At 48.6% G+C, this 25856-nt stretch overlaps 2 protein-coding genes and 1 non-coding gene across 8 annotated transcripts in view; 1 reads left to right on the top strand and 2 right to left on the bottom strand.

Annotated features, from left to right (window-relative positions):
* The window catches only part of TEAD3 (TEA domain transcription factor 3), a 28228-nt gene extending 15939 nt beyond the window's left edge, over window positions 1-12289 (top strand). For 4 of the 5 annotated variants that reach the window (XM_060189686.1, XM_060189687.1, XM_060189685.1 and 1 more), the window contains 10 exons: window positions 4087-4149; window positions 5172-5183; window positions 6867-7004; window positions 7101-7150; window positions 7720-7781; window positions 9700-9833; window positions 10002-10175; window positions 10362-10502; window positions 10588-10740; window positions 10897-12289. In XM_060189686.1, the coding sequence (XP_060045669.1) occupies window positions 4087-4149; window positions 5172-5183; window positions 6867-7004; window positions 7101-7150; window positions 7720-7781; window positions 9700-9833; window positions 10002-10175; window positions 10362-10502; window positions 10588-10740; window positions 10897-11010 (1041 nt within the window). In that variant the 3' untranslated portion in view covers window positions 11011-12289. Of the gene's footprint in view, window positions 1-4086; window positions 4150-4319; window positions 4383-5171; window positions 5184-6866; window positions 7005-7100; window positions 7151-7719; window positions 7782-9699; window positions 9834-10001; window positions 10176-10361; window positions 10503-10587; window positions 10741-10896 lie in introns of all 5 variants that reach the window. The other variant, XM_016192426.2, reaches the window with a different exon arrangement.
* A 6019-nt stretch (window positions 12290-18308) lies between these two features.
* LOC132538504 (small nucleolar RNA SNORA68) lies at window positions 18309-18440 on the bottom strand. The gene has a single exon (XR_009549858.1). It is a non-coding gene; the product is annotated as a small nucleolar RNA SNORA68 (small nucleolar RNA).
* A 194-nt stretch (window positions 18441-18634) lies between these two features.
* On the bottom strand, window positions 18635-21035 carry RPL10A (ribosomal protein L10a). 2 transcript variants are annotated; one of them, XM_007532798.3, is made up of 6 exons: window positions 20959-21035; window positions 20644-20718; window positions 20479-20559; window positions 19970-20118; window positions 19375-19547; window positions 18635-18878 (listed from the first exon to the last, which is right to left on the bottom strand). In XM_007532798.3, the coding sequence occupies exons 1-6, from the start codon at window positions 20961-20963 to the stop codon at window positions 18708-18710; spliced, it is 654 nt and encodes a 217-aa protein (XP_007532860.1). In that variant the 5' UTR covers window positions 20964-21035; the 3' UTR covers window positions 18635-18707. The 2 variants fall into 2 exon arrangements, with proteins under 2 accessions (XP_007532860.1, XP_060045663.1); XM_060189680.1 differs by having other exon boundaries at window positions 20644-20715; window positions 20959-20983.
* Window positions 21036-25856: the final 4821 nt, after the last annotated feature.

Below are 25856 nucleotides of genomic sequence, written 5' to 3'. Positions count from 1 at the left end.
TAAATTAGCTGATAGGTAAAGATACTCAAAGTAAGTCCCATGAATTTCCTTCTGCTGTTGTCATCATTATTCTCCACTCACCTCCCTCCCATTCTTTTTTTTTTTTTCCCCACAGCACTGCACAGCTCTGGTTTAGGGTAGTGCAGGGGATTAAATCAGCTTTTTCAGTGCCTCAGGCATAAAAAGCTTTTACATGACCATTATACTATCTCCCTTTCTGGGGCTCAGTGTCTGCAAGATGAATCCACTGATCCTAGCAGCCTTTTTTTTTTTTTTTTTTTTTTTTTTAGTAGGACAGGGAGAAATTTAGAGCGTGGGGAAAGAGAGACTTAACAGCATTGCTTCACCACTTGTGAAGCTTCTCCCACTGCAGAACTGGATGCTTGAACCTGGGTCTTTGCACATGACAATGTGTGCACTCAACTGGGTGCCCCACCACCTGGCCCCCTGTTAACTTGTCTCTACAAACAGAATGCTATCCCTGTCACAGGACACTCTCCTGTCCTGTGGGTATTGTCTCATTCCAAAGATGTGTTTATAGGTGCCTGTTTGTTAAAGCGGGAAGGGACTGAGGGATCATCTTTAAGCTTACTCTTTGACTTGGGGCTCCAGAGGAATAGCAGAGCTTCTTCTTTTATTCCTCTTTTGTTGCCCTTGTTATTTATTGTTGTTGTTGTTATTGTTGGATAGGACAGAGAGAAATGGAGAGAGATGGGGAAGATAGAGAGGGGGAAAGAAAGAGACACCTGCAGACCTGCTTCACTGCTTGTGAAGCGACCCCTCGTGCAGGTGGGGAGCTGGGCGCTAGAACTGGGATCCTTGAGCCGGTCCTTGTGCTTTGTGCCATGTGCTCTTAGCCCTCTGTGCTACCACCCAGCCCCCGTAACAGAGCTTCTTAATTCTGTTTCCAAAACTATACCTGCCAGGTAGCCTCTGAATTTTTTTAAAAAGATTTTTTAAAATATTTATTTCCTTTTGTTTCCCTTGTTTTATTATTGTAATTATTATTGTTGTTGGATAGGACAGAGAGGAATGGAGAGAGATGGGGAAGACAAAGAGGGGGAGAGAAAGACAGACACCTGCAGACCTGCTTCACCGCCTGTGAAGCGACTCCCCTGCAGGTGGGGAATCGGGGGCTCAAACCAGGATCCTTGCACTTTGCACCACACACGTGTGCTATGCTACCACCCAACTCCTGAGTTTTTAAAAAATATTTATTTATTTATTCCCTTTTGTTGCCTTTGTTGTTTTATTGTTGTAGTATCATTGTTCTCATTGTTGGATAGGACAGAGAGAAATAGAGAGAGGAGGGGAACACAGAGGGGGGAGAGAAAGACAGACACCTGAAGACCTGCTTTACCACCTGTGAAGCGACTCCCCTGCAAATGGAGAGCTGGGGGCTTGAACCGGGATCCTTGAGTCGGTCGTTCTGCTTTGCACCACCTGCGCTTAACACACTGTGCTACTGCCCGACTCCCGAATTTTTGATTTTTTTTAACTCTAGCTTTGCAACCCAGAGGATCCGTGGTTATGGGGATAATACATGTCTGTGTCACAAAAAGCAACCAGCTCACAGTCAGAGAGCTGTGAGCTTTTATTTTACTTTTAGTGGGAAAGAAAATAAACTTTCAATTTTAGATTGATAGAGCAGCTAAAGTTTACATTGGGGTGAATTACATTTACATTACATGTGACTGTCAGATGTCAGAGTTGACCATTTGTTTTTCTACTTGTTTGTATTTATTTATTTATTTTTATTTTAATTATTATCTTTATTTATTGGATAGAGACAGCCAGAAATCAAGAGGGAGGGGGGTGGTTAAGAGGGAGAGAGATAGAGAGACACCTGCAGCCCTGCTTCACCACTTGTAAAGCTTTCCCCCTGTAGGTGGGGACCAGGGCCTCCAGCCCGGGTCCTTACACATTGTAATACAGGCATTCAACCAGGTGCGCCACCACCCGGCCCCTGTATTTATTTTTAAGATAAGAGTCAGAGAGGGAGGGAAAAAGAGAAAGAGAGGAGTTCACAATACAGAAACTTCCTTCAGTGCGTTGGGGTTGGACTTGAACCTGGGTCACGCACATGACAAAGCCGCACACTGTCCGTAAACTATTTCACTAGCCACAGAGTTGACCATTTGGAAGCGGTCCTCTGTGCTGACGGTCTCAAAGAGTCCTCAAAGCATAACTCGGTGGAGCAAGTGGGTACTGAAATCAGACCATTTGGGTTTCAACCCCAGCTCTACCCTCCATCTGTGGGATCTTGGGTAAGCGGCTTACCCTCTCTGTGATTTGGTGTCATCATCTGTAAATGCTGCAACTACTTGGTGGTGTTGCTGTAAAAATCAGATGAGTTTGGTATGTGTACAGTGCTGAGAACAATGGAGGCCACGCTCAGGAAAGGTCAGTTACTGTGGTGACACAGAGTGATCAGTAACCTCTGGTGCATTCACCAGATTCCTCTGCCCAGGGAGGAGCGCCCATCTGGGTCCTGCCCAGGAGCAAGGGGACTGCCCAGCACCACTTACAAAGTAACTCACTAGCTATGATTAAAAAGAAAAAGAAACTATTTCTTTCTGGTGGTAGAAGCAGCTTGTAAGGAAGCCGTGTAGGCTTAGTTTGGTTTGGTGTTCGCTTGTTTTTTTATTCCAGATCACTGCTCAGCTCTGGCTGATGGTTTTAATTTGATGGGAGAGAAATGGAAAGGGAAGGGGAGATAAAGAGGAAGCAAGAAAGACACCTATAGCCCTACTTCAATGTATATGAGGCTTCCTCCCAACAGGTGGGGACCAGGGGCTCAAACCCAGGTCCTCTTGCAGAGTAACTAACATGTGTACTCTACTAGGTGTGGCACTGCCTCCAGAGATACTATTTTTATTAACATTGGTTTACAAAATTGTAAGATTTTAGGAGTATGGTGTGTGTGTGTGTGTGTGTGTGTGTGTGTGTGTGTGTGTGTGTGTGTGTGTGTATACATACACACCTCACTGCACCCACCACCACAACTCCTGAGCCCCTCCATCCTGTCTACCTTCCACACACCTCACCCTCAAACCTTCATAGAAGCTGAGGTCAGCAACAGCATTGTGATCACTACTCAACTCTCTGACACCACTTAGGAAAAGACTGTTTCCATCAAGAACTGTAACTGTAAACCATTAACTCCCCAGTAAAGGGGGGGGGGCCGCTGGAGAAATACCATGCTGGTTAGGCAAAGTCTTTCAAGAGCTGGCAAAAGAGCTCTCTTAGAGAGTGTGTTGCTTTGCAAAAAAAAAAAAAAAAAAAAAAGTCTTTTATGCCTAAGGTATCAAAGTCCTAGGTTCAGTCCCCAGCACCATCATAAGCCAGATCTGAACAGTGCTTTGGTGAAAAGAAAAAGTGAGGAGAGGAGAGAAAAGGGGAGGGAGAGGAGAGGAGAGCAAAAGGTGTCTCCTTTGTGGCTACCTGTGAGAACATGTCACTTTTTTTTTCCCTTTTGCCTTCAGTAGATGGGACTTGGTGTCAGCACTATGAATCCACTGCTTCTGGTGGCCATTTTCTCCTATTATATATATATTATTAGGACAGAGAGAAACTGAGAGAGGATGGGGAGACAGAGAGAGGGAGAGAAAGACACCCACAGACCCTCTTTACCGCTCGTGAAGCATTCCCCTGCAGGTGGGAAGCAGGGGCTTGAACCCGGGTTCATGTGTATATCCTTTCACATAGTACTATATGCGCTTAATCGGGTGCGCCACTGCCTGCCCCTCCCCCATTTAATTAATTTATTTATTTACAAAAAGATGCCCTTGTTCTGGGTTCAATGTTGTCTTCTATCAGGGCAGATAGACATCTTGGCCAGCAGAGCTTCAACTGGATTTCAGCCCTGGTGCTCTTGTACAGAAACAACCTATTCAGCTGTTACATGCTGGTCACGGAAGCCCTATAGGCTCTTAATCAAGACAGGGTCAAGAAGAGAGTAGAACTGGCTGGGCTTTTACATCTGATCCCAGAGATGAGGGCTGGGCTGTCCCTTGTCCATGTGCCCATGTTGTGCCTTCTCACTGTCTGTGTTTTCCTCTCTGGTGGGACTTGGGCGGCCCCTAGGTGTCCAGCCACATACAGGTTCTAGCTCGGAAGAAGGTGCGAGAGTACCAGGTTGGCATCAAGGTATGTTGGGCGCCTGGCTGGGGCCTGCAGCCCTCCTCGGCCTGCTCTCTGCACAACTCCGCCTCTGCCTTGGCGGCTCTCTGGCCCCACTGTGCCTCCTGGCTCCAGCTCTGTGCTTGTTCTGTTCTACTCTCTCCTCTCTTTCTGTCTCTTTTTCTCTCTCTCTGCAGGTCTCTAGCCACTTGCAGGTTCTAGCCAGGCGGAAATCTCGGGAGATTCAGTCCAAGCTAAAGGTACAGACTCTCCTGCCACTTGGCCTGACCCTGCTCAGTGCCTTCCCAGTTTCAGCCCTGCTGCTGCTCTCTGGCCCCAGTGGGGCTGGAGACATTCCTACAAACACAGGCGATGACAATGCCAAGGACTGCATTGGACTTCTCAGGGCTAGCGCACCTGGAGGCTCAACCCAGCCAGCCCACAAGTTAGAGAAAGGAAACCATCTGGGGGCTACTTGGCCCACCTCTCTTCTTTTCCTCCTTTCTCCTAATTGCTGCTTGCTAATTGCAGGGACTGGGTGGGCAGGTGGGAACCACTGGAGGTGGGGGTGGGAGAAGAGCATTGACTGGCAGAGCTGTCATAGTGGGCATGGCTGTTCCTTGTACCAGACAGTCCTATCTGCCCTTTGGACAAGGACATCAGAGTCTGGGGTTTATGGGTCCCCCCCAACCCCAACACACACACCTTTACACCATAAGGTTTAACCTCTTGTCCCTGCTTGGCAGGCTGGGTTCCTACTCCAGTCCCTTCCAGCCTTAACCACAACAGCCAAGGGAGTCCAGTTTGGTCCACCTTCTAAGTCTCCAGCCCTTCTAAGTTAGCCTACCCTTTCCAGGGCATCCTCAGCTGGCAAGCACATCCTGGGGGTGGGAATGGGGGTGCCTCACAACTGCCTCTAAGTTTTCCTGGGTTCCTCAGCTAAAAACCAGGTGTGCTGGGGTAGGGGGTGGGAGAGAGGTGGAGGGGAGGGAAGACAGGCCCCCATCCCAACACTGTCTTTTCTAATCCTTTCTCCCTCTTCGTCATAGGCCATGAACTTGGTAAGTAGATGGCTGTTCCCTTGGGGTGTGGGGGAGAGGGGAGAGGAAAAGCCTGGATCTGGAAGGGAGGTGGGAGTGGAGAGTAGGGAGAGCCTTGATGTAGGACTTACAGGTTATGGGTTGTGCAATCAGTTTAATAGGTTTGCAAACGTCATTTGTTTGTACAAAGGAGGCTGAGACAGATAGCTCACTGGGTAGGGCACTGCCTCACCATGCATACAGCTCAGGCTTGAACCCTGGCACCACAGGGGTAGGAAGCACCATTGCTGTGGTGTCTACCCTGCCCTCCCCTCCCCATCTGAATGAAAAAGTCATCCCCAGAGCAGTGCAACCACACATATAAGAGACCTGGCTCTGCAAAACTACACATAGAAATAAATCAACGATAGCAGTGGAGAAATAGCTCAACAGGTAGCAGGACTTGCATGGGGGAGGCCCCAGGTTCAGTCTCCTGCATATGCCAGAGTGGTGTTCTTGTACCATTTATTTTATTGTTACTATTTTAAAATATATTTTTAATTATCTTTATTTATTGAGTAGAGACAGCCAGAAATCAAGAGGGAAGGGGGGGATAGAGAGGAAGAGGGACAGACAGACACCTGCAGCCCTGCTTCACCACTCATGAAGCTGTCTCCCTGAAGGTGGGGACCGGAGACTCAAACCTGGGTCCTTGCGCACCTGGTTGAGCGAACATGTTACAGTGCATAAGGACCCAGGTTCAAACCCCTGTCCCCACCTTCAGGGGGAAAGCTTTGCAAGTGGTGAAGCAGTGTTGCAGGTGTCTTTCTGTCTCTCCCTCTTTATATCACCTCTTCCCTCTCGATTTCTGGCTGTCTCTATCCAATAAATAAAATAGAGATAATAAAAAAAATTTTTTTTAATATTTTTGTAGAGTGTGATTAAGAGGTGATGACTTAGAAGACCCTCTGATGTGGGGCTGGGCAGTAGCGCAGCGGGTTAAGCACATATGGCGCAAAGCCAGGACTGGTGTAAGGATCCCAGTTCTAGCCCCCAGCTCCCCACCTGCAGGGGGGTCGTTTCATAAGCAGTGAAGCAGGTCTGCGGGTATCTATCTTTTTCCCCATCTTCCCCTCCTCTCTTGATTTCTCTCCATCCTATCCAACAACAACAGCAATGACAACAGTATCAACAATGGCAACAAAATCGGAAAAATGGCCTCCAGGAGCAGTGGATTTGTAGTGCAGGCAGGAGCCCCAGCAATAACCCTGGAGGCAAAAATAAATAAATAAATAAATAACTCTCCGATGGAGCTGGGCGGTGGCACAGTAAGTTAAGTACGCATAGTGCAATGTGCAAGGATCCCGCTTCCAGCCCCCAGCTCAGCTACTTACCTACCCCCCACACTTTCAGGGGGTCACTTTGCAAGCAGTAAAGCAGGTCTGCAAGCATCTTTTTCTCCCCCTCCTCTCTCGATTTCTCTCTGTCCTATCCAACAACAACAGTAGTAGCAACAACAATAATAGTAACAACAATGGGAAAAAATGGCCTCCAGGAGCAGTGGATTTGTAGTGCAGACACTGAACCCCAGCAATAACCCTGGAGGGGAAAAAAAAAAAGCCCATATGACTGTAATCAGAGCCCCCAAGGGCCTGGGAGGGGCCTCTGAGGTAGGTTCTCCTCCGGTCTCCTGTCCCAGACTCACCTGGCACCTCTCCTCTGCAGGACCAGGTCTCCAAGGACAAAGCTCTCCAGAGCATGGCATCCATGTCCTCCGCCCAGATCGTCTCTGCCAGCGTCCTACAAAACAAGTTCAGCCCACCCTCCCCTCTGCCCCAAGCCGTCTTCTCGACTTCCTCACGGGTACTTGGACCCCGGGAGGTGGAGCCCAGGTAAGGGAGCACCTTGGTAGAGGTTGTGTGTACTGAGCTCTCTTGGGGCTTTGTTCTGTCTCTGTAGTTCTGGAACAGCCCCCCTCTCCTGGGACAGCAGCCTGGACCTTCTCAGGAGTGAGTATCATGGGGCTCCCTTCCCACACCTTCTGCTTATCCTGGCACATGCACAGGACCTTCCCCTCCCAGCTGGGTCTCAGCAACAGCTGAATAAAGTTTTAATTCAAAAATAGAGGGATGGAGGGTGCTGATACTTCTGTTCACTCACAGGTTAGTTCATTCATCCACCCACTCAGCCACTTGTCATCCACCCTAGGTTTATTTTTTACTCAGTCTGTGAGTCAGCCTCCTGGTCAGAGAGCCAGGTAGTCAAACGTAGTTGGTTCCTTCCATTCGAAGATGATGTTCCCTTGAAGACACACCTTGGCTTTAATGGGCAGCTCTTTAGGGAGGGGTTGAAGTGTGACATGAAATGTGCATGGCGGTTATGAAATGTGGCCCAGTGGAAGTGGAAATGAGGAGGAAACAGCTTGTAAGTTTGTTTGCCTACATGCATTTCTGGACCTCTGCAGAAAAGCTGGCCAAATGAGACCCCAGGTTGCTTGCCAGGTGGGAAGTAGAGATGTGGGTGTGTGTATGTGTGTGTGCCAGAGAACCCTCTAACTAGGCTGTGCTTCCGTCTGCAGCATCAAGCCCTTTGCACAGCCAGCCTACCCCATCCAGCCTCCCCTGCCACCGACACTCAGCAGTAAGTCCCCACAGTACCTGCTGTCACCACCTCTCCCTCCCTCGATACCTACATCCCTGCCTGGGTGAACTGGGGTGCTCACTTTCTATGTGTACATGTGCCTGCAATAGGGTGGCACCAAGAACAGCCCCCCTTAATTTTTACAATGTTTCTTCTATAACTCTGCTACAAGAAGTCCCCTGTAAGGAATACATCAGAATCTTTTTTTTTTTTTTTTTGACCATTATTATGTTATTGATGGGGCTCAGTGCCTGCACTGAAAATCCACTGCTCCTGGAAGCCATCCCCCCCACCCCCACCACAAACACAATTTTTTGTTTGTTTGTTTCTATTTTTATTTGACAGGCCAGAGAAATTGAGAAGGGAAGGGAGGGGAGATGGAGAGAAGAGAAAGACATCTGCAGACCTGCTTCATTGCTCATGAAGTGTTCCCCCTGCAGCTGGGGAGTGGGCTCTCAAACCTGGGTCTTTGTACATGGTGATATATGTACTTAACTGAGTGTGCCATCACCCAGCCCCCAGGAATATATCAGAATCATAACCCCTAAACTGTGGGACTCTTGAGTGATTTTTTTTCTTCCAGGGTTATCACTGGGGCTCAGTGCCTGCACTACGAATCTAAAGCTCCTTGCAGTAATTTTCCCCCATTTTTTTTTATTGGAATAGGACAGAGAGAAATTGAGAGGGGAAGAGAAAGAGAGAGAGAAAGATAGACACCTGAAGACCTGCTTCACTACTTGTGAAACATCCCTGCTGTGAGTGGGGAGCCCAGGACTCAAACTGGGATCTTTGCACATAAGACTATGTGCACTTAACCAGCTGTACCACCACCTGGCCCCCATGATTATTCCTTTTTAGTTTTTTATTTTTGTATTTTCTGTTTTAATATGCAGTAATAATGACATATAGGTCTGGTAAGATAGCTCACCTGGATAGTATGCCTGCTTTGCCATGTACATAATCCAGGTTTGAGCTTGACCCTCACTGCACTAGAGGAAAATTTGGTGCTGTGGTATATTTCCTTCTCTCTGTTTCTGTTTTTCTTTATTTCTTTTTTAAAATTATTATTTTTATTTATTTATTTATCCTTTTGTTGCCCTTGTTGTTTTTCATTGTTTTAGTTATTACCGTTGTTGTTGATGTCGTTGTTGGATAGGACAGAGAGAAATGGAGAGAGGAGGGGAAGACAGAGAGGGGGAGAGAAAGATAGACACCTGCAGATCTGCTTCACCACCTGTGAAGCGACCCCCCTGCAGATGGGGAGCAGGGGGCTAGAACCGGCATCCTTTTGCCGGTCCTTGCACTTTGTGCCACCTGTGCTTAACCCGCTGCACTACTGCCTGACTCCCCTGTTCCTGTTTTTCTAACAGCTGGAAGAAACAAAAAAGGCTCAGAGTGGTGAAATCCTGGCAATGACAAAATAGTAATAATAAATAAGGTAGCACACTGAATACAGTTACTTAAAAGCCAGGCCTGACTTTTATTCCCAGCATTGCATGTGCTCTGATTCGCTAAGTAAATAATAATAATAATAGTAATAACAACAACGACATGAGGGGAAATGCACTGATGTCTGTCACCAGAGCTACCACACATGGTTGTGCAGGTTGCAAGGGCACCTTGTTAGCTGGTGAAATAACTCACTTAGGTAGTGTGCTGCTTTGCCATGTACATATCCCAGGTTCAAGCCTGGGCCCCACCCCTACTGCATTGAAGAAAGCTTTGGTGCTGTGGTCTCTCACATTCTCTTTACCTTTCTGTCACTCTCTCTATAAAAAAAAAAAAAAGGTGGGGAGGCAGTGATACGGTGACAATCTGTGTTCCAACCAGAAGGCCCACAAAGGCCTGAAGCAGGTGGGAGCAGCTCTCAAGCCACTTTGCTCACAGGCCTGTACAGATTGGCGGCTCCTCCTTCCAGGTTATGAACCCCTGGCCCCACTTGCTCCAGCTGCGGCTTCTGTGCCTGTGTGGCAGGACCGCACCATCGCCTCCTCTCGGCTGCGGCTCCTTGAGTATTCTGCCTTCATGGAGGTTCAGCGAGACCCTGACACGGTAATGTGGGGTGCAGGGGGTAGGTAGGTGTGCACCAAGAGGAAGATACCCTGCATGGTGACTCTGAGCCCTAGAGTTGGGCAGCCCTGGGGCTGTCCTTGCCCTCTGCCACCCCCAGGGTCTGCAGACCACACGCTTTCCTGACCCTGTCCTGGGCCCTCCCCACAGTACAGCAAACACCTGTTTGTGCACATCGGCCAGACCAACCCTGCCTTCTCAGATCCGCCACTAGAGGCGGTAGACGTGCGTCAGATCTATGACAAATTTCCGGAGAAGAAGGGGGGTCTGAAAGAACTCTATGAGAAGGGCCCCCCCAATGCCTTCTTCCTCGTTAAGTTCTGGGTGAGTTGCTGTGGTCCGGCTCTATTCCCTCCACCCCCCAGATGTGCAGCACACCCCAGTTGGCACTCCCTGTGGCAAGTGCTGGAACTGGGGCCCTGGGTGGGAACTGTGGAGTGTGGTGGGCATTCCCTCCCCCCCCCCCACCGCCGCCTCCTCTGGCACCGAGCCCCTCTCCCTCTTGTCCAGGCTGACCTCAACAGCACCATTCAGGAGGGTCCAGGAGCCTTCTATGGGGTCAGTTCCCAGTACAGCTCAACTGACAGCATGACCATCAGTGTCTCCACCAAAGTGTGCTCCTTTGGCAAGCAGGTGGTGGAGAAGGTGGAGGTGAGTGTGTGGGGGGATACCTCCCCCAGGGTGGTGTGGGGGGCAGACAGGAACCTTGAGTGATGCTGACCCCTGGCTCTCACAGACTGAGTATGCCAGGCTGGAGAACGGGCGCTTTGTGTACCGCATCCACCGCTCACCCATGTGTGAATACATGATCAACTTCATCCACAAGCTCAAGCACCTGCCCGAGAAGTACATGATGAACAGTGTCCTGGAGAACTTCACCATCCTACAGGTGTGGGGGGAGTTGCACTGGGGGTACCTGAGGGCCCCAGGCACAGGGTGGTGATGGGGGGAGCTTGGAGGAGACAGAGCCCAGTAAGAAGGGTCGGCTAGCCCCAGCTCTTCCACACTGTGCCGCCTGCCCTGAGTGTATCTGCCTGGTCCCTAGGTGGTCACCAGCCGAGACTCTCAGGAGACCCTGCTCGTCATTGCTTTTGTTTTTGAAGTCTCCACCAGTGAGCATGGGGCCCAGCACCATGTCTACAAGCTCGTCAAAGACTAGCGTGCCCACTGCCCCCACCACCAGGATCCAGGACCGAGCATCTTTTCCACACACCTGCCTGGTACCCCCAAGGGCTCCAGGAGTCAGGACTCATCTGCCTGCCAGGCCTCAGGCCCAGGACCCAGGAGGCCTCCCCACACATCCCCAGCACACACACTTCTGCCACTGTTCTGCGCTTTAATTGTGGGAGGAGAGGAGGGCTCAGTGGTGGGGTGTGAGGCCCCCCACCACCCAGCTCTGCCCAGCTGACAATGAATGGGAGAACACCTTTGATTTTAGGTGTGAGGTATTCCCCAGCCCCTTCAGGGGAGTGTGAAGGTAGAATGGAGACCAGGAAGTTGGTGGTCCCCAGAAAGAGTGGGGCTAGAGTTGAGTCAAGTTGAGAGAAGGAATGAAGGGCCTATACATCCTGTGTGCCAGGCCTCTACAAGCCTCAAGCCATCCTTAGGCCTTGAGAGGCAAGTCTCAAAGGAGGTATCGAGATTCTGAGAGTCAAGGAACATTGGGAGCAGTGGGCAGAGTTGCAGCTCTCCCCCAGGGTCACTTGTCCCCAGAGTCAGGTTTACACTACCTCCCTGCAGAGTGCCGGCACAGACATAGAGAGGCGCAGAAACACCTTGGAGCCAGCCGGGCTGGGGGTTCAGTCAGAGCACCTTCTCCAGGAGCCCCCTGGAAGGGAGCTGTGGGGGCCCAGCACCCATCAGTCAAAGCAAGGGCACTCTTCAAGCTGCCTAGATTGGATGTCTATAACCTCCTGTAAAAGGCCCCAGGGGCAGACCCGATCTCAGAAACAGGTTGGAGGTTCAGGAAGACAAACTTCTGGCCTTGATAGACCGGTGGCCCCACCTCAGCCTCCCTGGCCTGGAGCAGCAACTTCTCATACCCAGTTCTGGGACTGCAGGTTCAACTTCCCAACACTGGGGCCCCTCAGCCGGCTTGGCCTAACCACCAGCCGCTTCTGGATATTTATGAGTTTCATATGAAGTACTGTGCCCCTTCCCTTCCTGATCCTCAGCCCCCCCCCCCCCCCGCCCGCCTCACTCCTGAGCTTCCTGAAGGTCCTCACTGCATATTGCTCAGGCCAGCCACCTCCAAACCCAACCTAGGTTTTATAATGTATATTATATATATTTTTTGTGTATTTTTTAAATCCAGCTGTGATGGGTTATATCCTAAATATGGCACAAGGCTGGGGCAGGAGCTTTCAAGGCTCAGCTCTTGCTCAAAAAATGGAAGAAAAAAAAAAGAAAAAAAATTAAAGTTGTTTGTTTGTGGGTCAGTTGTGTGACTGGTTGTGCCAGACCATTGGGTTGGAATAGCTTTAGGTGGACTCTCCTCCTATGGTAGGTCCTGGTATATCACCCTGTCTCTGCTGTGGACCCCAAGTCCTACCCACACCCAAAATAAATGTGACTAAAAGGTCCCAAGAAGGGCAGGGGAGATAGCATAATGGTTATGTAAAGAGACTATCATGCCTGAGGCTCCAAAGTCCCAGGTTTAATCCCCCAAACCACCATAAGCCAGAGCTAAAGTGTTCTGGTAAAAAACAAAAAATCTAGGCTGGGGGAAGACTTTTGCAGAAAACTTGAGAAATTTTATACATGTACCAACAGCTGTATTTACTGTAAACCCTCAATTCCCCCCCCCCCAATAAATAAGTTAAAAAAAGGTCCCATGAAAACTCTGCAGGCTTTGGGGCTGGACAGTGGCACACTGGGTTAAGCGCACAGAGTACAAAGGGCAAGGATCTCGGTTGGAGCCTCAGGCACCCCACCTGCTGGGGGTGAGGGTTGTTCAAGTGGTGAAGCAGGTCTGCAGATGTCTATCTCTCTCCTTATCTTACCCTCCCCTCTCAATTTCTCTCTGTCCTAACAAAAAGCGGGAAAAGTGGGGAGTCGGGGTAGTGCAGCAGGTTAAGCGCAGGTGGCACAAGCGCAAGGACCAGAGTAAGGGTCCTGGATCGAGCCCTCGGCTCCCCACCTGCAGGGGAGTCGCTTCATAGGCGGTGAAGCAGGTCTGCAGGTGTCTTTCTCTCCCGTCTTCCCCTCCTCTCTCCATTTCTCTCTGTCCTATCCAATAACATCAACAAGGGCAACAAAAGGGAATAATTTTTAAAAAATGGGCAAAGTGGCTGCCAAGAGCAGTGGATTCTTTCTTATTCATAAGATAGGAGGAGGAGAAAGAACCAGACATCACTCTGGTACATGTGCTGCCAGGGATTGAACTTAGGACCTCATGCTTGAGAATCCAATGCTTTATCCACTGCGCCACCTCCTGGACCACGCAATTTTCCCCCTAAATAATAGAAAACTTTGTTTTTAAGTTTTTATTTGAGAGGTAGAGAAGCAAGAGGTCAGCATCCTTGAAAGAGGCAAGTGGCTTCTAATTGGGGAACCCAGAGTCCAACTTGTTCCTGTCTGCCTGTTAAGATGGGAGGCTGGGCTAGCAAAACAGCTCACCTAAGGGGTGGGGAAACAGCATGATTGTGCAAATAATTTTATGTCTGAGGCTCTGAGGTCCCAGGTTCAATCCCCAGCACCACCATAAACCAGAAAGAACCAAGCAGTGCACTGGTGGAGAAAAAACTGGTTCACTTGGATAAATTAGTCTGCTTTACCAAATGAGATTCAGGCTAGAGCCCAGCCTGCTTTGCATTGGAGAAAGATTTAGTGCTGCATCTCTCTCCCTGTGCCTGGGTGGTGGTGTGAAAGAGAGGACTCTCTGGAGTTGGGTGGTAGCACATCGGGTTAAACGTAGGTGGTGCAAAGCTCAAGGACCAGTTCAAGGATCACAGTTTGAGCCCCTGGCTCCCCACCTGCAGGGGAGTCGCTTCATAGGCGATGAAGCAGGTCTGCAGATGTCTGTTTTCCCCCTCCTGTCTTTTCCTTCTCCATTTCTGTCCTATCCAACAATGGGCAACAAAAGGGAATAAATATTTTAAACAGTATTTAAAAGACATAGGACTCTCAAGCCTGAGGCCTCTCAATTTGACCTTTGACATTGCATTGCCAAAGTGATGCTTGGATTCTCCAATAATCTTTTTTTTAAATATTAGGAGAGGGCAGGGGTAGACAGCATAATGGTTATACAGAAACTCTCTTGCCTGAGGCTCTAAAGTCCCAGGTTCAATCCCCTGCACCACCATAAGCCAGAGCTTAACAGTGCTCAGACAGCCCTGGATGCCCAGTCATTATGCAAGGGGGTTCCAGAGGCAAAAATTATTCATGAAGAACCATGTGCCAGACCCGAGGTTTAATGGATGAGTGGCTAAAAAAAAAAAAAAAAGAACCAGATATACTGACACGTGCTATCAGGGATTGAACTCAGGACTTCATGATTGAGTCCAATGCTTTATCCATTGTACCACCTCCCAGGCCACCCATAAATGAGTCTTAAACACTAATTTCAGAGGGGCCAGGTGGTGGCATACCTGGTTAAGTGCACATACTACAATGCACAAAGATCTAGATGCAAGCCTCTGGTCCCCAACTGCAGGGGTAAAGCTTCCCAAGCGAAGCAGGGCTGCTGGTGTCTCTCTCCCTATCTCCCCCTCCTTTCTCAATTTCTGTCTCTATTCAATAATTAAAGTTAAACATCAATTTCGGACTACTAATGGCCCATGCACTACTCAAGAGGACTGGATAGATAGCACAATGGTTATGCAAAAAGGTTTAGCCTGAGGCACTAAATGTCCCACATTTAATCCCTAGCACCATAAACCAGAGCAGAACAGTGCTCGGAGAGCCCTGGATGCCTAGTCATTATGCAAGGGGGTTCCAGAGGCAAAAATTTATTCATGAAGAACCATGTGGCAGACCCAAGGTTGAATACACTTTAATGGATGACTGGCTATTGAGCGTTTGGAGCCTTAGGATGCCTTCAGCCTCTCTGAGTAGTCGTCAATTTTTTTTTTTTTCTTTTTACCAGAGCACTGCTCAGCTCTGGCTTATGGTGGTGCAGAGGATTGAACCTGGGGACTTCAGAGCCTCAGGCATGAGAGTCTCTTTACGTAACCATTATACCATCTATCCCTGCCCTTCAAATAATTTTAGATTGCGGTCCGGGAGGTGGCGCAGTGATAAAGCTTCGGACTCTCAAGCAAATTTTAGACTGACACAGGTCTCATACAGAAAATTCAAGTCTGGTCTGCTTTTCCTCTCCTATACTCACAAATATAACAAATCCAGTGGTAGAGCATGTTGTGAGACATGTTCAGTTCTCATACACAAAAAAGTTGATCAGTCAAACAGGCTCATGTTTCTCTTTATTCTACCACCCAGCTCCAAGGGTTCTCCTTTTTTCTTCCTTAGAACCAAGGAAAGATAACACAGCATAGAAGCTTACTCTATCTTAATTGGGTGAGGGTGGTGTAGGGGGAAGCTGGGCTTAAAACTGGGTTTAACTCATGACAAATCAAGTGACCTATGGATTGTCTTGAGTTTCCAAGAACGACCTTTAGCCTAGAGCAGGAAAATATCTTTTAATGCAAATTTGCTTAAGAATCCCTACCCTTGGGGGGGCTGGGTGGTGACACATCTGGTAGAGTGCAAGTCACAATGCACCAGGCCCTGAGTTCAACCCTGCTCCCCCTCTGCAGATGGAAATCTTCAAGAGCTGAAATTATGTCTACCTTCCCCACCCCTCTCAACTTGCATACTGGTTAGGTAGACTCTCATGCTCAAGGTTCCAAGTCCAACCCTCTGCACCATTTATAAGCCAGAATTAAGTGCACTGGCGTAAAAAAAAAAGGGGGGGGGGAACCAGGTGGTAATGCACCTGGCTAGGGTGTACACACTAGTGTGCAAGGATATGGGTTCAAGCCTCTTGGTCCCTACCTGCATGGGTTACGCTTCCAAGTGGAGAAACAGGGCTGCAAGAGTCTCTCCAATAAGATCTACATTATGTATATTTATTGGATAGACAGCCAGAAACCGAGAAGGTAGGGGGAGATAGACACCTGCAGCACTGCTTCACCAATTGCAAAGCTTTCCCTCTGCAGGTGGGGACAGGGGGCTTGAACCCACATCTGTGCTCAACCACATGCACCACCACCTGGTCCCCTCTCCAGTAAGATTTAAAAAGAAACTGAGTGGTCCAGGAGGTGGTGCAGTGATAAAGCTTTGGACTCTCCAGCATGAGGTCCCAAGTTTGATCTCTGGCAGCACATGTGCCAGAGTGATGTCTGGTTCTTTCTCCTTATATAAATAAAATCTTTTTTTTTAAGTATTTATTTCCTTTTGTTGCCCTTGTTTTATTGTTGTAGTTATTGTTGTCATTGTTGGATAGGACAGAGAAATGGAGCGAGGGGAAGACAGAGAGGAAAGACACCTGCAGACCTGCTTCACTGCCTGTGAAGCGACTCCCCTGCAGGTGGGGAGCTCGTGTTCGAACCGGGATCCTTATGCCGGTCCTTGTGCTTTGCGCCACCTGCGCTTAACCCGCTGTGCTACAGCCCGACTCCCTACAAATAAAATCTTAGACCACTAGTAGCAGTGGATTTCACTGGGCAGACATAATGCAGCAATGACCCCAGTGAATTAACCTTTAGGTTGGGCAATAATAGCTTGTCATATACTTTTTTTAAAATTATCTTTATTGGATAGACAGCCAGAAATTCAGAGGGAAGGTTATCATAAATTGCTTTATCACTTGCAAAGCATTCCCCCTGCAGGTGGGGATAGGGGCTTGAACCCAGGTCCTCATGCATTGTAACCTGCACCCAACCAGGTGCAGGACCACCTAACCCCTATAAACTTGTCAGTGGGGTACAAGCAGTGAAGCAGATCTGCAGGTGTCTATCTTTCCGTCTTCCCCTCCTCTCTCCATTTCTGTCCTATCCAAGAATATAACAATGACAAGGGCAACAAAAGGGATAATTAAAAGTCTCATGCATGAGGCTGAGGTTAAACTGCACCCTCACCCCTATCATCTTAAGAACTGAGAAGTGCTGTTAAAAATTTCTGCCAGCAGGCAGTACTTCCTGGTCTTGCATACCAACGGCAAATCCCAATGTCTGGAGTGGTGCTCTGGCTTTTAATATCTATTTACATCACATACCCTAGCTTCAATAGATGTATTTACCAGCACAATTCAGCTCTGGCTTTCTAGTGGTGCCAGAGATTGAATTCGGAACCTGTCATTTACATAACCATTGTCATCTTCCCCAGCCCCAATTATACATCTTACTCAACAGAGAACTTCAACTTGTGTATATGGTGGTGCTGTATACTAAAAGTTTGGTCTAGATCATGCTATCTCCCTAGCCCAGTAGTGCAATACAATGCTGGATTTATCAAATCCAGTCCCTGATAGCCTATGTACAAGGATGCTTTGGGGCTGGGTAGATATACTTAATTTATGACCCCCCCCAACAAAACTCATGCTCAAGGTTCAATCCCCTGCACCACCTTTTAAGTGCTCTGGTTCTTCATTGTCATTGAAGGTTAACAACTCACTTGGGCAGTTTACACTGGAACAAGATTCAGTATTATCTGGAGTAAAAGAGGCAAGATAGGAGTGGTCCTGGTAATAACCCAAAAAATGAAAACTGGGAGTTGGGCAGTAGCGAAGCAGGGTAAGTGCATGTGGCGCAAAGTGCAAGGACCGGCATTAAGGATCCTGGTTTGAGCCCCGGGCCCCCCATCTGCAGGGGAGTCGCTTCACAGGTGAAGCAAGTCTGCAGGTGTCTGCTCCCCCCCGCCCCCCTCCCCCGTCTTCCCCTCCTCTCCATTTCTCTGTCCTATCCAACAGATTACAATAACAATAATAACCACAACAATAAAAACCCAAGGGCAACAAAAAGGCAAATATAAAAAAACCATTCCCATGTACAAACTATTGTATTTACTGTTGAATGTAAAACATTAATTTCCCAATAAAGTTTAAAAAAAAACTATTCCCAAGTATTTCCAAAATGTTACTTTAGCTTGCTGGTACCAAGGCCAAGGCGTTTACCATGCATAATTCCACTACTTGTAACAGAGCAGTGCTCAGCTATGGTTTATGGTGTTAAAACAATTATGCCATGTCCTCACCTACTTTAGAGGTGAAAGTGAATAGTGTTGACTTCGGGCTTTAACACTTAGAAGAGACCACTGCAGTGCCTCATCATTCCTTGGCTCTCAGCTATTTTCAACTACTCAAGAACTGTAAACTCCACACCACCCTGTCTTTTGGCAAAATAACTTACTGCTGGTTACTTCCAAGTGCCCCATGTAGGAGGTGAGGGTCTGTGGGTGGAGATTGTGGGCCACAGTCCTCATTTTCCACTGCTTATCTACTTAATACAATCCCAGGGGGTGTGTAGAACCTCTAAGTTCACTTTGAAGGGCACAGCAAGTCCTCCAAAGGCGACGAGGTACCCTTTGCTGTTAGCACCTGTGTTTGAGCCACTATTATAATAAATAGTGGCCGTTGGGTTTAGGTGCTAAATTAAAAACCTGCACTATCAAGAGATGAGTCCTAAATAAGCAATTCTAAATATAATTTATATACACCAAGAAAAAAAAAGAAAACCCTGGCTATTAATTTGCCTTGCTACAGTAGTCTGGATTTTCATTTATGCTTTGAACTAACCTTTCAGCTCATAAGATAGACTGCACATTACATCAACTTTACACTATCATTGGCGTGAACAGGTCAGCACCACCCTCCCTTCAAAGAATTAATGGCAGTACTGGCTTTTATTAAATTGTCATTTAGTACAGACGCTGGGGCTTGCCCATAGTGCTCTTGATGTATAAAGCCCGCACATTCTGCCAATTCTTCTTGAGCAATGACACCAGGAAATTAACAGCTAAGTGGATGTTGTACACAAGCTCATCATCTGTCATTTTCACATGGCCAACAGCCACTGCCAGACACAGCACCTGTGGGGAGGTTGGTGAAGGAAGAGGTTGGTAAGTGAATGCATCTATCCAGTTATCAGCACATCCATCCTCCCAATGACCCAACAGTGTTTGGCCCCACCATTTGGGTCAGTTAGGGAGGCCAGGCTACCTGCAAAACCTCAAAGCTATCTACATGTCCTAGAAGCCTGCAGAAAAGGAAAACCTGCCACCTCATCACCTTGACCTACGTATGCATCCAACAGGAGTCCGGCCGCAGCGCAAGTGGCGCAAAGCCAAGGACTAGTGAAGGATTCTGGTTGGAGCCCCTGGCTCCCCACCTGCAGGGGTGTCGCTTCACAGGTGGTAAAGCAGGTCTGCAGGTGTTTATCTTTCTCTCCCCCTGGCTTCCCCTTCTCTCTCCATTTCTGTCCTATCCAACAATGACATCAAAAATAACTACAACAAGGGCAAAAGGGAAAATAAATAAAAACATTTTTAAAAAGTATGCACCCAACAAGTCACCAACGGGAATTACCTTCTTCATTTGGAACTTGATTGTAGACTTTACTTCATCAACTTTAGCCACCATGTTCTCATTGTGGGTCAGCAAGGAAGGAAACTTGCCAGCCTTATTCAGGCCTGGACCCAGGATTCTGGGGATCTGCTTGATCAAGGACTCTGAAGCCAAAAAGGCATCATACTTCTTGGCTGGGGACAAAAGGGGGATTGTTCAGGACTTGGTCCTTTAAGAGCCTTCCAGTCCACTCACACTAAGGCCAACACCAGAAGCGCGATGCCTCTGTGTATTTCAATAGGAAACCACAGGTTAAAACTGACAAGGCTTAATTTGCCTTTGTATGTTAGTTAGTTCATGCGGAAAAAATTCCAGGTCCAATCCCCAGCAACACTGTAAACCCGAGTGCCCTGCTTAAAAAAAAAAGACCCCCCAGGCGGCAGTAGTTAACAAAGCTGTTAGAGTCTCATGCTCTGGGGTGCCGGTTCAATCCCCGCCCATCAGTGATCTGGTGGGAAAAATAAAATCCAACTCAGACCACACCAGCACCTTTTTATAATGTATTACTCTCAAAAAAAAAAAAAGCAAGTGCACAGAAGCGCCGGCCACTACTCACCCAGCTTCTTGACTAGCTTCTTGTTCTTGTTGAGTTTCTTGAGCGCTTCGATGTCCATGTGGGGGATGTCCACCGCCTTGGCCTCATCGCAGTGCTGCTGGTCCCCCAGAACACACACAGAGAACTTGGGGCGGGGGGTGGACTTAAGCCTGCGTTTTGGGAAGGGGGATGGATGGCGCAGGTCAGCCGGCCCTCAGCGCCGGGCCCTCGGGCGGAGACGGCATGTGGGACGCGAGCCACTCAGCCTTACCCAGCGCGTCCATTCACCAACAGCCAGTCTGGCTTCTCAGACTAGCCGGCGGGTTCGGCCGGGCCTCCCCACGCCTCCCCTCATGTTTTAAGACCCAGGGTGGGGGTCCGTCCAGCCACGCCTGCCCGGAGCAGGGGGTCTGCACTCCCCGGGGACCTCAGCGCTCACGCGTCCGCAGGCCCCGGGCTGCAACGGGAGCCTCCAGGGCGCGGAGGGCGCGGGGACGCTGAAGGCCGGGTGGGATCAGAACGGTGCCAACCTGACGGTGCCCGAGAAACGCTTGTCCTTCTGGGGGTCGTAGTTCTTCAAGCTGATCTGCAGCTCCACCGTCTCTAAGAACCTTCGGGGGAAAGACAGCGGGTTGGCACTCGGCCTGACCCGGCCACCGTACGCGACCCTCCCGCCGCCCGAGAGCCCCGCTTACTTCCGGCGCTTGCGCTGGTTCCCGTGCAGGACTTCCCGCACCGCCTCGTACAGAGTGTCGCGGGACACTTTGCTGCTGTAGAGAAAGAGCGAGAGCAGGCGCTCAGGACCCGGTGCCGCGAGCCAGCACCCGCAACGCAGCCGGAAGCTCGGCCAGCCGACCCTGGAGGACCTACTCCCCCCGCCCTGGACGGCCAACAAATATCCCACAGCGAAGCAGAGGCCAAGGTCCTCGATTCCAGTCGTGATGTCTGCAGTCGCTTGGAGGGGTCTAGGAGGTTGGATGGACACCGATTGCACCGTGAGCGTCTCTTACCTCATGGTGCTTGGCGCCGCTGTCACCGGAAAAGAGACTAATTGCGGCTGCGCGTGAGCTCAAATAGAGGCCTGACTCTCGCGAGATACGTACTTTCCGGCGGCTTTACTCCTGCGCGGCGCTCTCCATGGCCGCTGGAGGGCGCTCGAAGCGCTACACCCGGACGACCGAAGAAGTTGTGGTCTAGGGCGCCAGGTGGCGCCCTGAGAAGATTTTTGTTTGCGCAGGCACCGCACCCCAAGGCGGCTGAGATTCCCTCCTGTTTGTCTAAGCTCTCCCTGCCCACTTGCACATGCTTCAGTTCTCAGTAGAACGCTTGCACCTGGCATCTCTCTCTCCTCAGTCACTCCAGCTGGGGCTCCGATGACCCTAACCCTTAAGAGTTGCAGCTGGGGGCGGGAGAGACAGCATAATAGTTATGCAAACAGACTCTCATGCCTGAGGCTCCTAAGCCTCAGGTTCAATCCCCCCCCCCCCCCCCCCCGCACCACAATAAGCCAGAGCTGAGCAGTGCTCTGGTGTTTCTCTCTGTGTCTCTGTCTCTCTCTCTGCATTACTCTTAAAAATAAAATAAATAAAATATTTGTTTTTAAAAAAAAAAGAGTTGCAGCTGGGAAGAGTCAGGGTTGGGGAGACAGCATAGTGGTTCTGCAAAAGCCTTTCATGCCTGGGGACCGGGTGGCAGCGCAGCGAGTTAAGCGCACATGGAGCGAAGTGCAAGGACCAGAATAAGGATCCGGGTTCAAGCCCCTGGCGCCCCCCCCCCCCCCCGCCCCCAGGGGGATCATCTCACAAGTGGTGAAGCAGGTCGGCAGGTGTCTTTTTTTTCTTTTTTAGTATTTTATTTATTTCCTTTGTATTGTCATTATTGTTTTATCGTTGCTGTAATTTTTAATTTTTTTATTACTATCTTTATTTGATAAAGACAGCCAGAAACTGAGATCAGGAAGAGAGAGAGAGGGAGAGAGACAGAGAGACATCTACAAACCTGCTTCACCCCTCGCAAAGCTTTCCCCCTTTCAGGTGAGGACCAGAGGCTCAAACCTGGGTCCTTGGGCACTATAACATGTGCGCTCAACCAGGTGCTCCACTGCCTGGCCCCGTGATTATTATTTTTTATATAATTTTTTATTATCTTTATTATCTTTATTTATTTATTGGATAGAAGACAGCCAGAAATAGAGAAGGAAGGGATGATTTTTAAAAATATTTATGTATTTTCCTTTTTGTTGCCCTTGTTTTTTCATCGTTGTTGTAGTTATTATTGTTGTAGTTATTAATGTCGTTGTTGGATAGGACAGAGAAAAATGGAGAGAGGAGGGGAAGACAGAGAGGGGGTGAGAAAGACACCTGCTTCACCACCTGTGAAGTGACCCCCCCTGCAGGTGGGGAGCTGGGGTCTCGAAACTGGATCTCTCCACTTTGCGCCAAGTGCACTTAACCGCTGCGCTACTTACTGCCCAACCCCCAGATGTCTCTTTCCCCCTCTCTGGCTTCCCATCCTATCCAACAACAACGACAACAATGACAGTAATAACAATAATGATAAACAGCAAGGGCAACAAAAGGGAAAAAATAGCCTCCAGGAGCAGCGGATTCACAGTGCAAGCACCGAGCCCCAGCAATAACCCTAGAGGCAAAAAAAAAAAAAAAAGACTTTCATGCTTGTGGCATCAAAAGTCCCATGTTTAATCCCCTACCAACATGAACCAGAGCTGAGCAGTGCTCTGGTAAGAGAAAAGTGCTCTGGTAAGAGAAAAAGCGGTGAAGTAGGTCTGCAGGTGTCTTTCTCTCTCCCTATTTTCCATTCCCCTCTCAATTTCACTGTCCTATCCAATAATACATTTTTTAAAAAGCCTCGGGGCCAGGTGGTAGTGCAGCGGGTTAAGCGCACATGGTGTGAAGTGCAAGAACCAGCATAAGGATCCCGGTTTGAGCCCCCAACTCCCCACCTGCAGGGGAGTCACTTCACGGGAGGTGAAGCAGGTCTGCAGGTGTCTATCTTTCTCTCCCCCTCCTCTCTCCATTTCTCTCTGCCCTGTTTAACAACAACATCAATAACAATAAGGGCATCAAAAATGGGGAAAATGGCCTCCAGCAGCAGTGGATTCGTAGGCACCCAGCCCCAGTCTTCTTCTAGCATTTGCCCTTCTTCCGTAGCCAGTCAACAGCGTCAGGTTGAGCCTGATGTAAAGTTTCGAGACCTCCTTTGAATCTGGAGAGGTGGCAGTCGTTGACTATGTGGGTCATAGTCTGTCTGTAGCCGCAGGGGCAGTTCGGGTCGTCTCTGGCTCCCCAGCGATGGAACATAGCGGCGCACTGGCCATGGCCTGTTCGATAGCGATTGAGGAGGGCCCAATCATAACGTGCTAGGTCAAAGCCGGGTTGACGCTTGCAGGGGTCTGTGATGAGGTGTTTGTTCTTGACCTCAGCTGACTGCCAGCTCTGTTTCCAAGAGACTGGAACAGAGAAGTTCAGTGTAGGCATAGGGGACCAGATTGGGTGACGAGACGTCAAGTGTTGGACAGGGTGGGCGAAGATATCCGCGTATATTGGCAGGTCCGGTCGAGCGTAGACGTGGGAAATGAACTTAGATGATGCCGCATCCCACGAATATCTGGCGGGGCGATGTTGCTAAGAACTGGCAGCCATGGAACCGGGGTGGAACGGATGGTTCCAGAAATTATCCTCATGGAGGAATATAATTTGGAATCGACCAAGTGGACATGGGGGCTATGGAACCATACTGGGGCACAGTATTCTGCAGTGGAATAGCATAATGCCAGAGATGATGATCGTAGTGTGGAAGCACTCACACCCCATGAGGAGCTGGCCAGTCTTGCTGGCCAGCCCCAGTGATAACCCTGGAGGCAAAAAGAAAAAAAAAAAAAGGCTTTCAGGAGCAGTGGATTCACAAGCCCCAGCAATAACACTGGGGGGGGGGGGGGGTTTGGTGCTGTGTCTCCTCTATCTGAAGTCATCTTGCAGTGGTGAAGCCTCACTGATGACAACAAAATCAGGGTTCTTCTACAAGCAAAGCACCTAGCTGGGTGCGATGGAGATAGCTGTAAAACATACTCATTATCACACATCCGCAAGGTATATTTTCTGCCCTCTCTCACTCTCCTCTATCAGACATACTCTATGCAGCCCACAGTAAATTCAGGAGTCAGATCCCTCCACAAATGATGTCTGTCCCCAAACCTTCAAGAACTCCAAGCTGTATCACAGCTTTACTGTCCTAGTGGTCCTACTCACCTCCCACTCAACAAGCCAGTTTAACAGAGTATTTGACTCCCAGAATAAGAATGAATCAACTTCAGAACTCTACAGCCACCTCTACCCTAACAGATTTCACTAGGAAAAAGATGGTTCTGGTCAGAGCAAGATGGCGGTGGGAGTTATGCGTTTTTGTTTTCAACATATACCCAGAGTTAATATTAGCAAGAAGACACTGCTTTGATAATTTTTTTTGCATTTTTATTGGGGGAATAATTAATTTTCTTATTTACTTTAATGAGAGAGATACAGCCAGGAAGGGAGGAAAGAAGGGAGGGCCAAAACATTTCTCAATTTATAGTAGTGATGGAGAATGACCCTCATAGCCCAGAGCATGAAAGCTTTTGCATAACCGTTATGCTATCTCTCCAGCATGCATATGCATACACACACGCATACACACACACACACACACACACACACACATTTTTGGATTGCCACCAGGGTTATTGCCAGGGCCAAGTGCTTACATGATGAACCCACTGCTCCTGGTAGCTTTTCTTTTTTAATTATATTTATTTTCCTGTTACCCTTGTTTTTTATTATTGTAGTTATTGTTGATATCATCATTGTTGGATAGGATAGAGAAATAGAGAGGAGGGGAAGACAGAGAGGGGGAGAGAAAGACAAGACACCTGCAGACTGCTTCACCACCTGTGAAGTGACTCTCCTGTAGGTGGGGAGCCGGGGGCTCGAACTAGGATCCTTACGCTGTCCCTTGTGCTTCACTCTGCCAGCACTTAACCCGCTGTGCTACCGCCCAATTCCCTTTTTTTTTTTTTTAAAGATTTTATTTATTAATGAGAAAGGAGGAAAGAACCAGATATCACTCTGGTACATATGCTGCCATGGATTGAACTCGGGACCTCAGGCTTGAGAGTCCAATGCTTTATCCATTGTGCCACCTTCCAGACCACTTTTATTTTATTTATTATTTATTTTTAATCAGAGCATTGTTCAGCTCTGGCTTATGGTGGTGCAGGGGATTGAACCCGGGACTTTGGACCCTCAGGCATAAGAGTCTATTTGCATGCCTTTTCTTCTTTTTTATAGACAGATAGGGAGGGGTAGAAAGGGAGAAAAAGGGCGGGGTAGACAGCATAATGGTTATGCAAACAGACTCTCATGCCTGAGGCTCCGAAGTCCTGGGTTCAGCCTCCCACACCATCATAAACTGGAAGCTGATGAGTACTCTGGTAAAAAAAAAATAAGGGGGTGGAGATACCTGCAGCACTGTTGAACTACTCATGAAGCTTTCCCACTGCAGGTGGAGATGGGGGCTTTAACCCAAGTCCTTGTCATGGTAATGTGCACTTTATCGAGTGCACCACTGCCCATGAAAAAAAAAGGGGGGGGCAGGGGTAGATAGCATAATGGCTATGCAAAAAGACTCTCAAACCTGAGGCTCCAAGGTCCTAGGTTCAATCCCCTGCACCACCATAAGCCACAGCTGATCAGTGCTCTGGTAAATTAAAAAAAAAAAAAAATATATATATATATATATATATATATATATATATATATTGCTCAATAGAAGAATGTAAAATTTGTATAAATGAAGTCTTGAGTTCAATCCCAGATATCACATATGCCAGAGTGATGCTCTGGTTCTCTTAAAA

This window comes from Erinaceus europaeus, chromosome 4 (assembly GCF_950295315.1).
Source record: "Erinaceus europaeus chromosome 4, mEriEur2.1, whole genome shotgun sequence".
NCBI lineage: Eukaryota > Metazoa > Chordata > Mammalia > Eulipotyphla > Erinaceidae > Erinaceus > Erinaceus europaeus.
The sequence above is the reverse complement of the archived record's forward strand: the minus strand, read 5'-3'. Positions and strand labels throughout refer to the sequence as shown.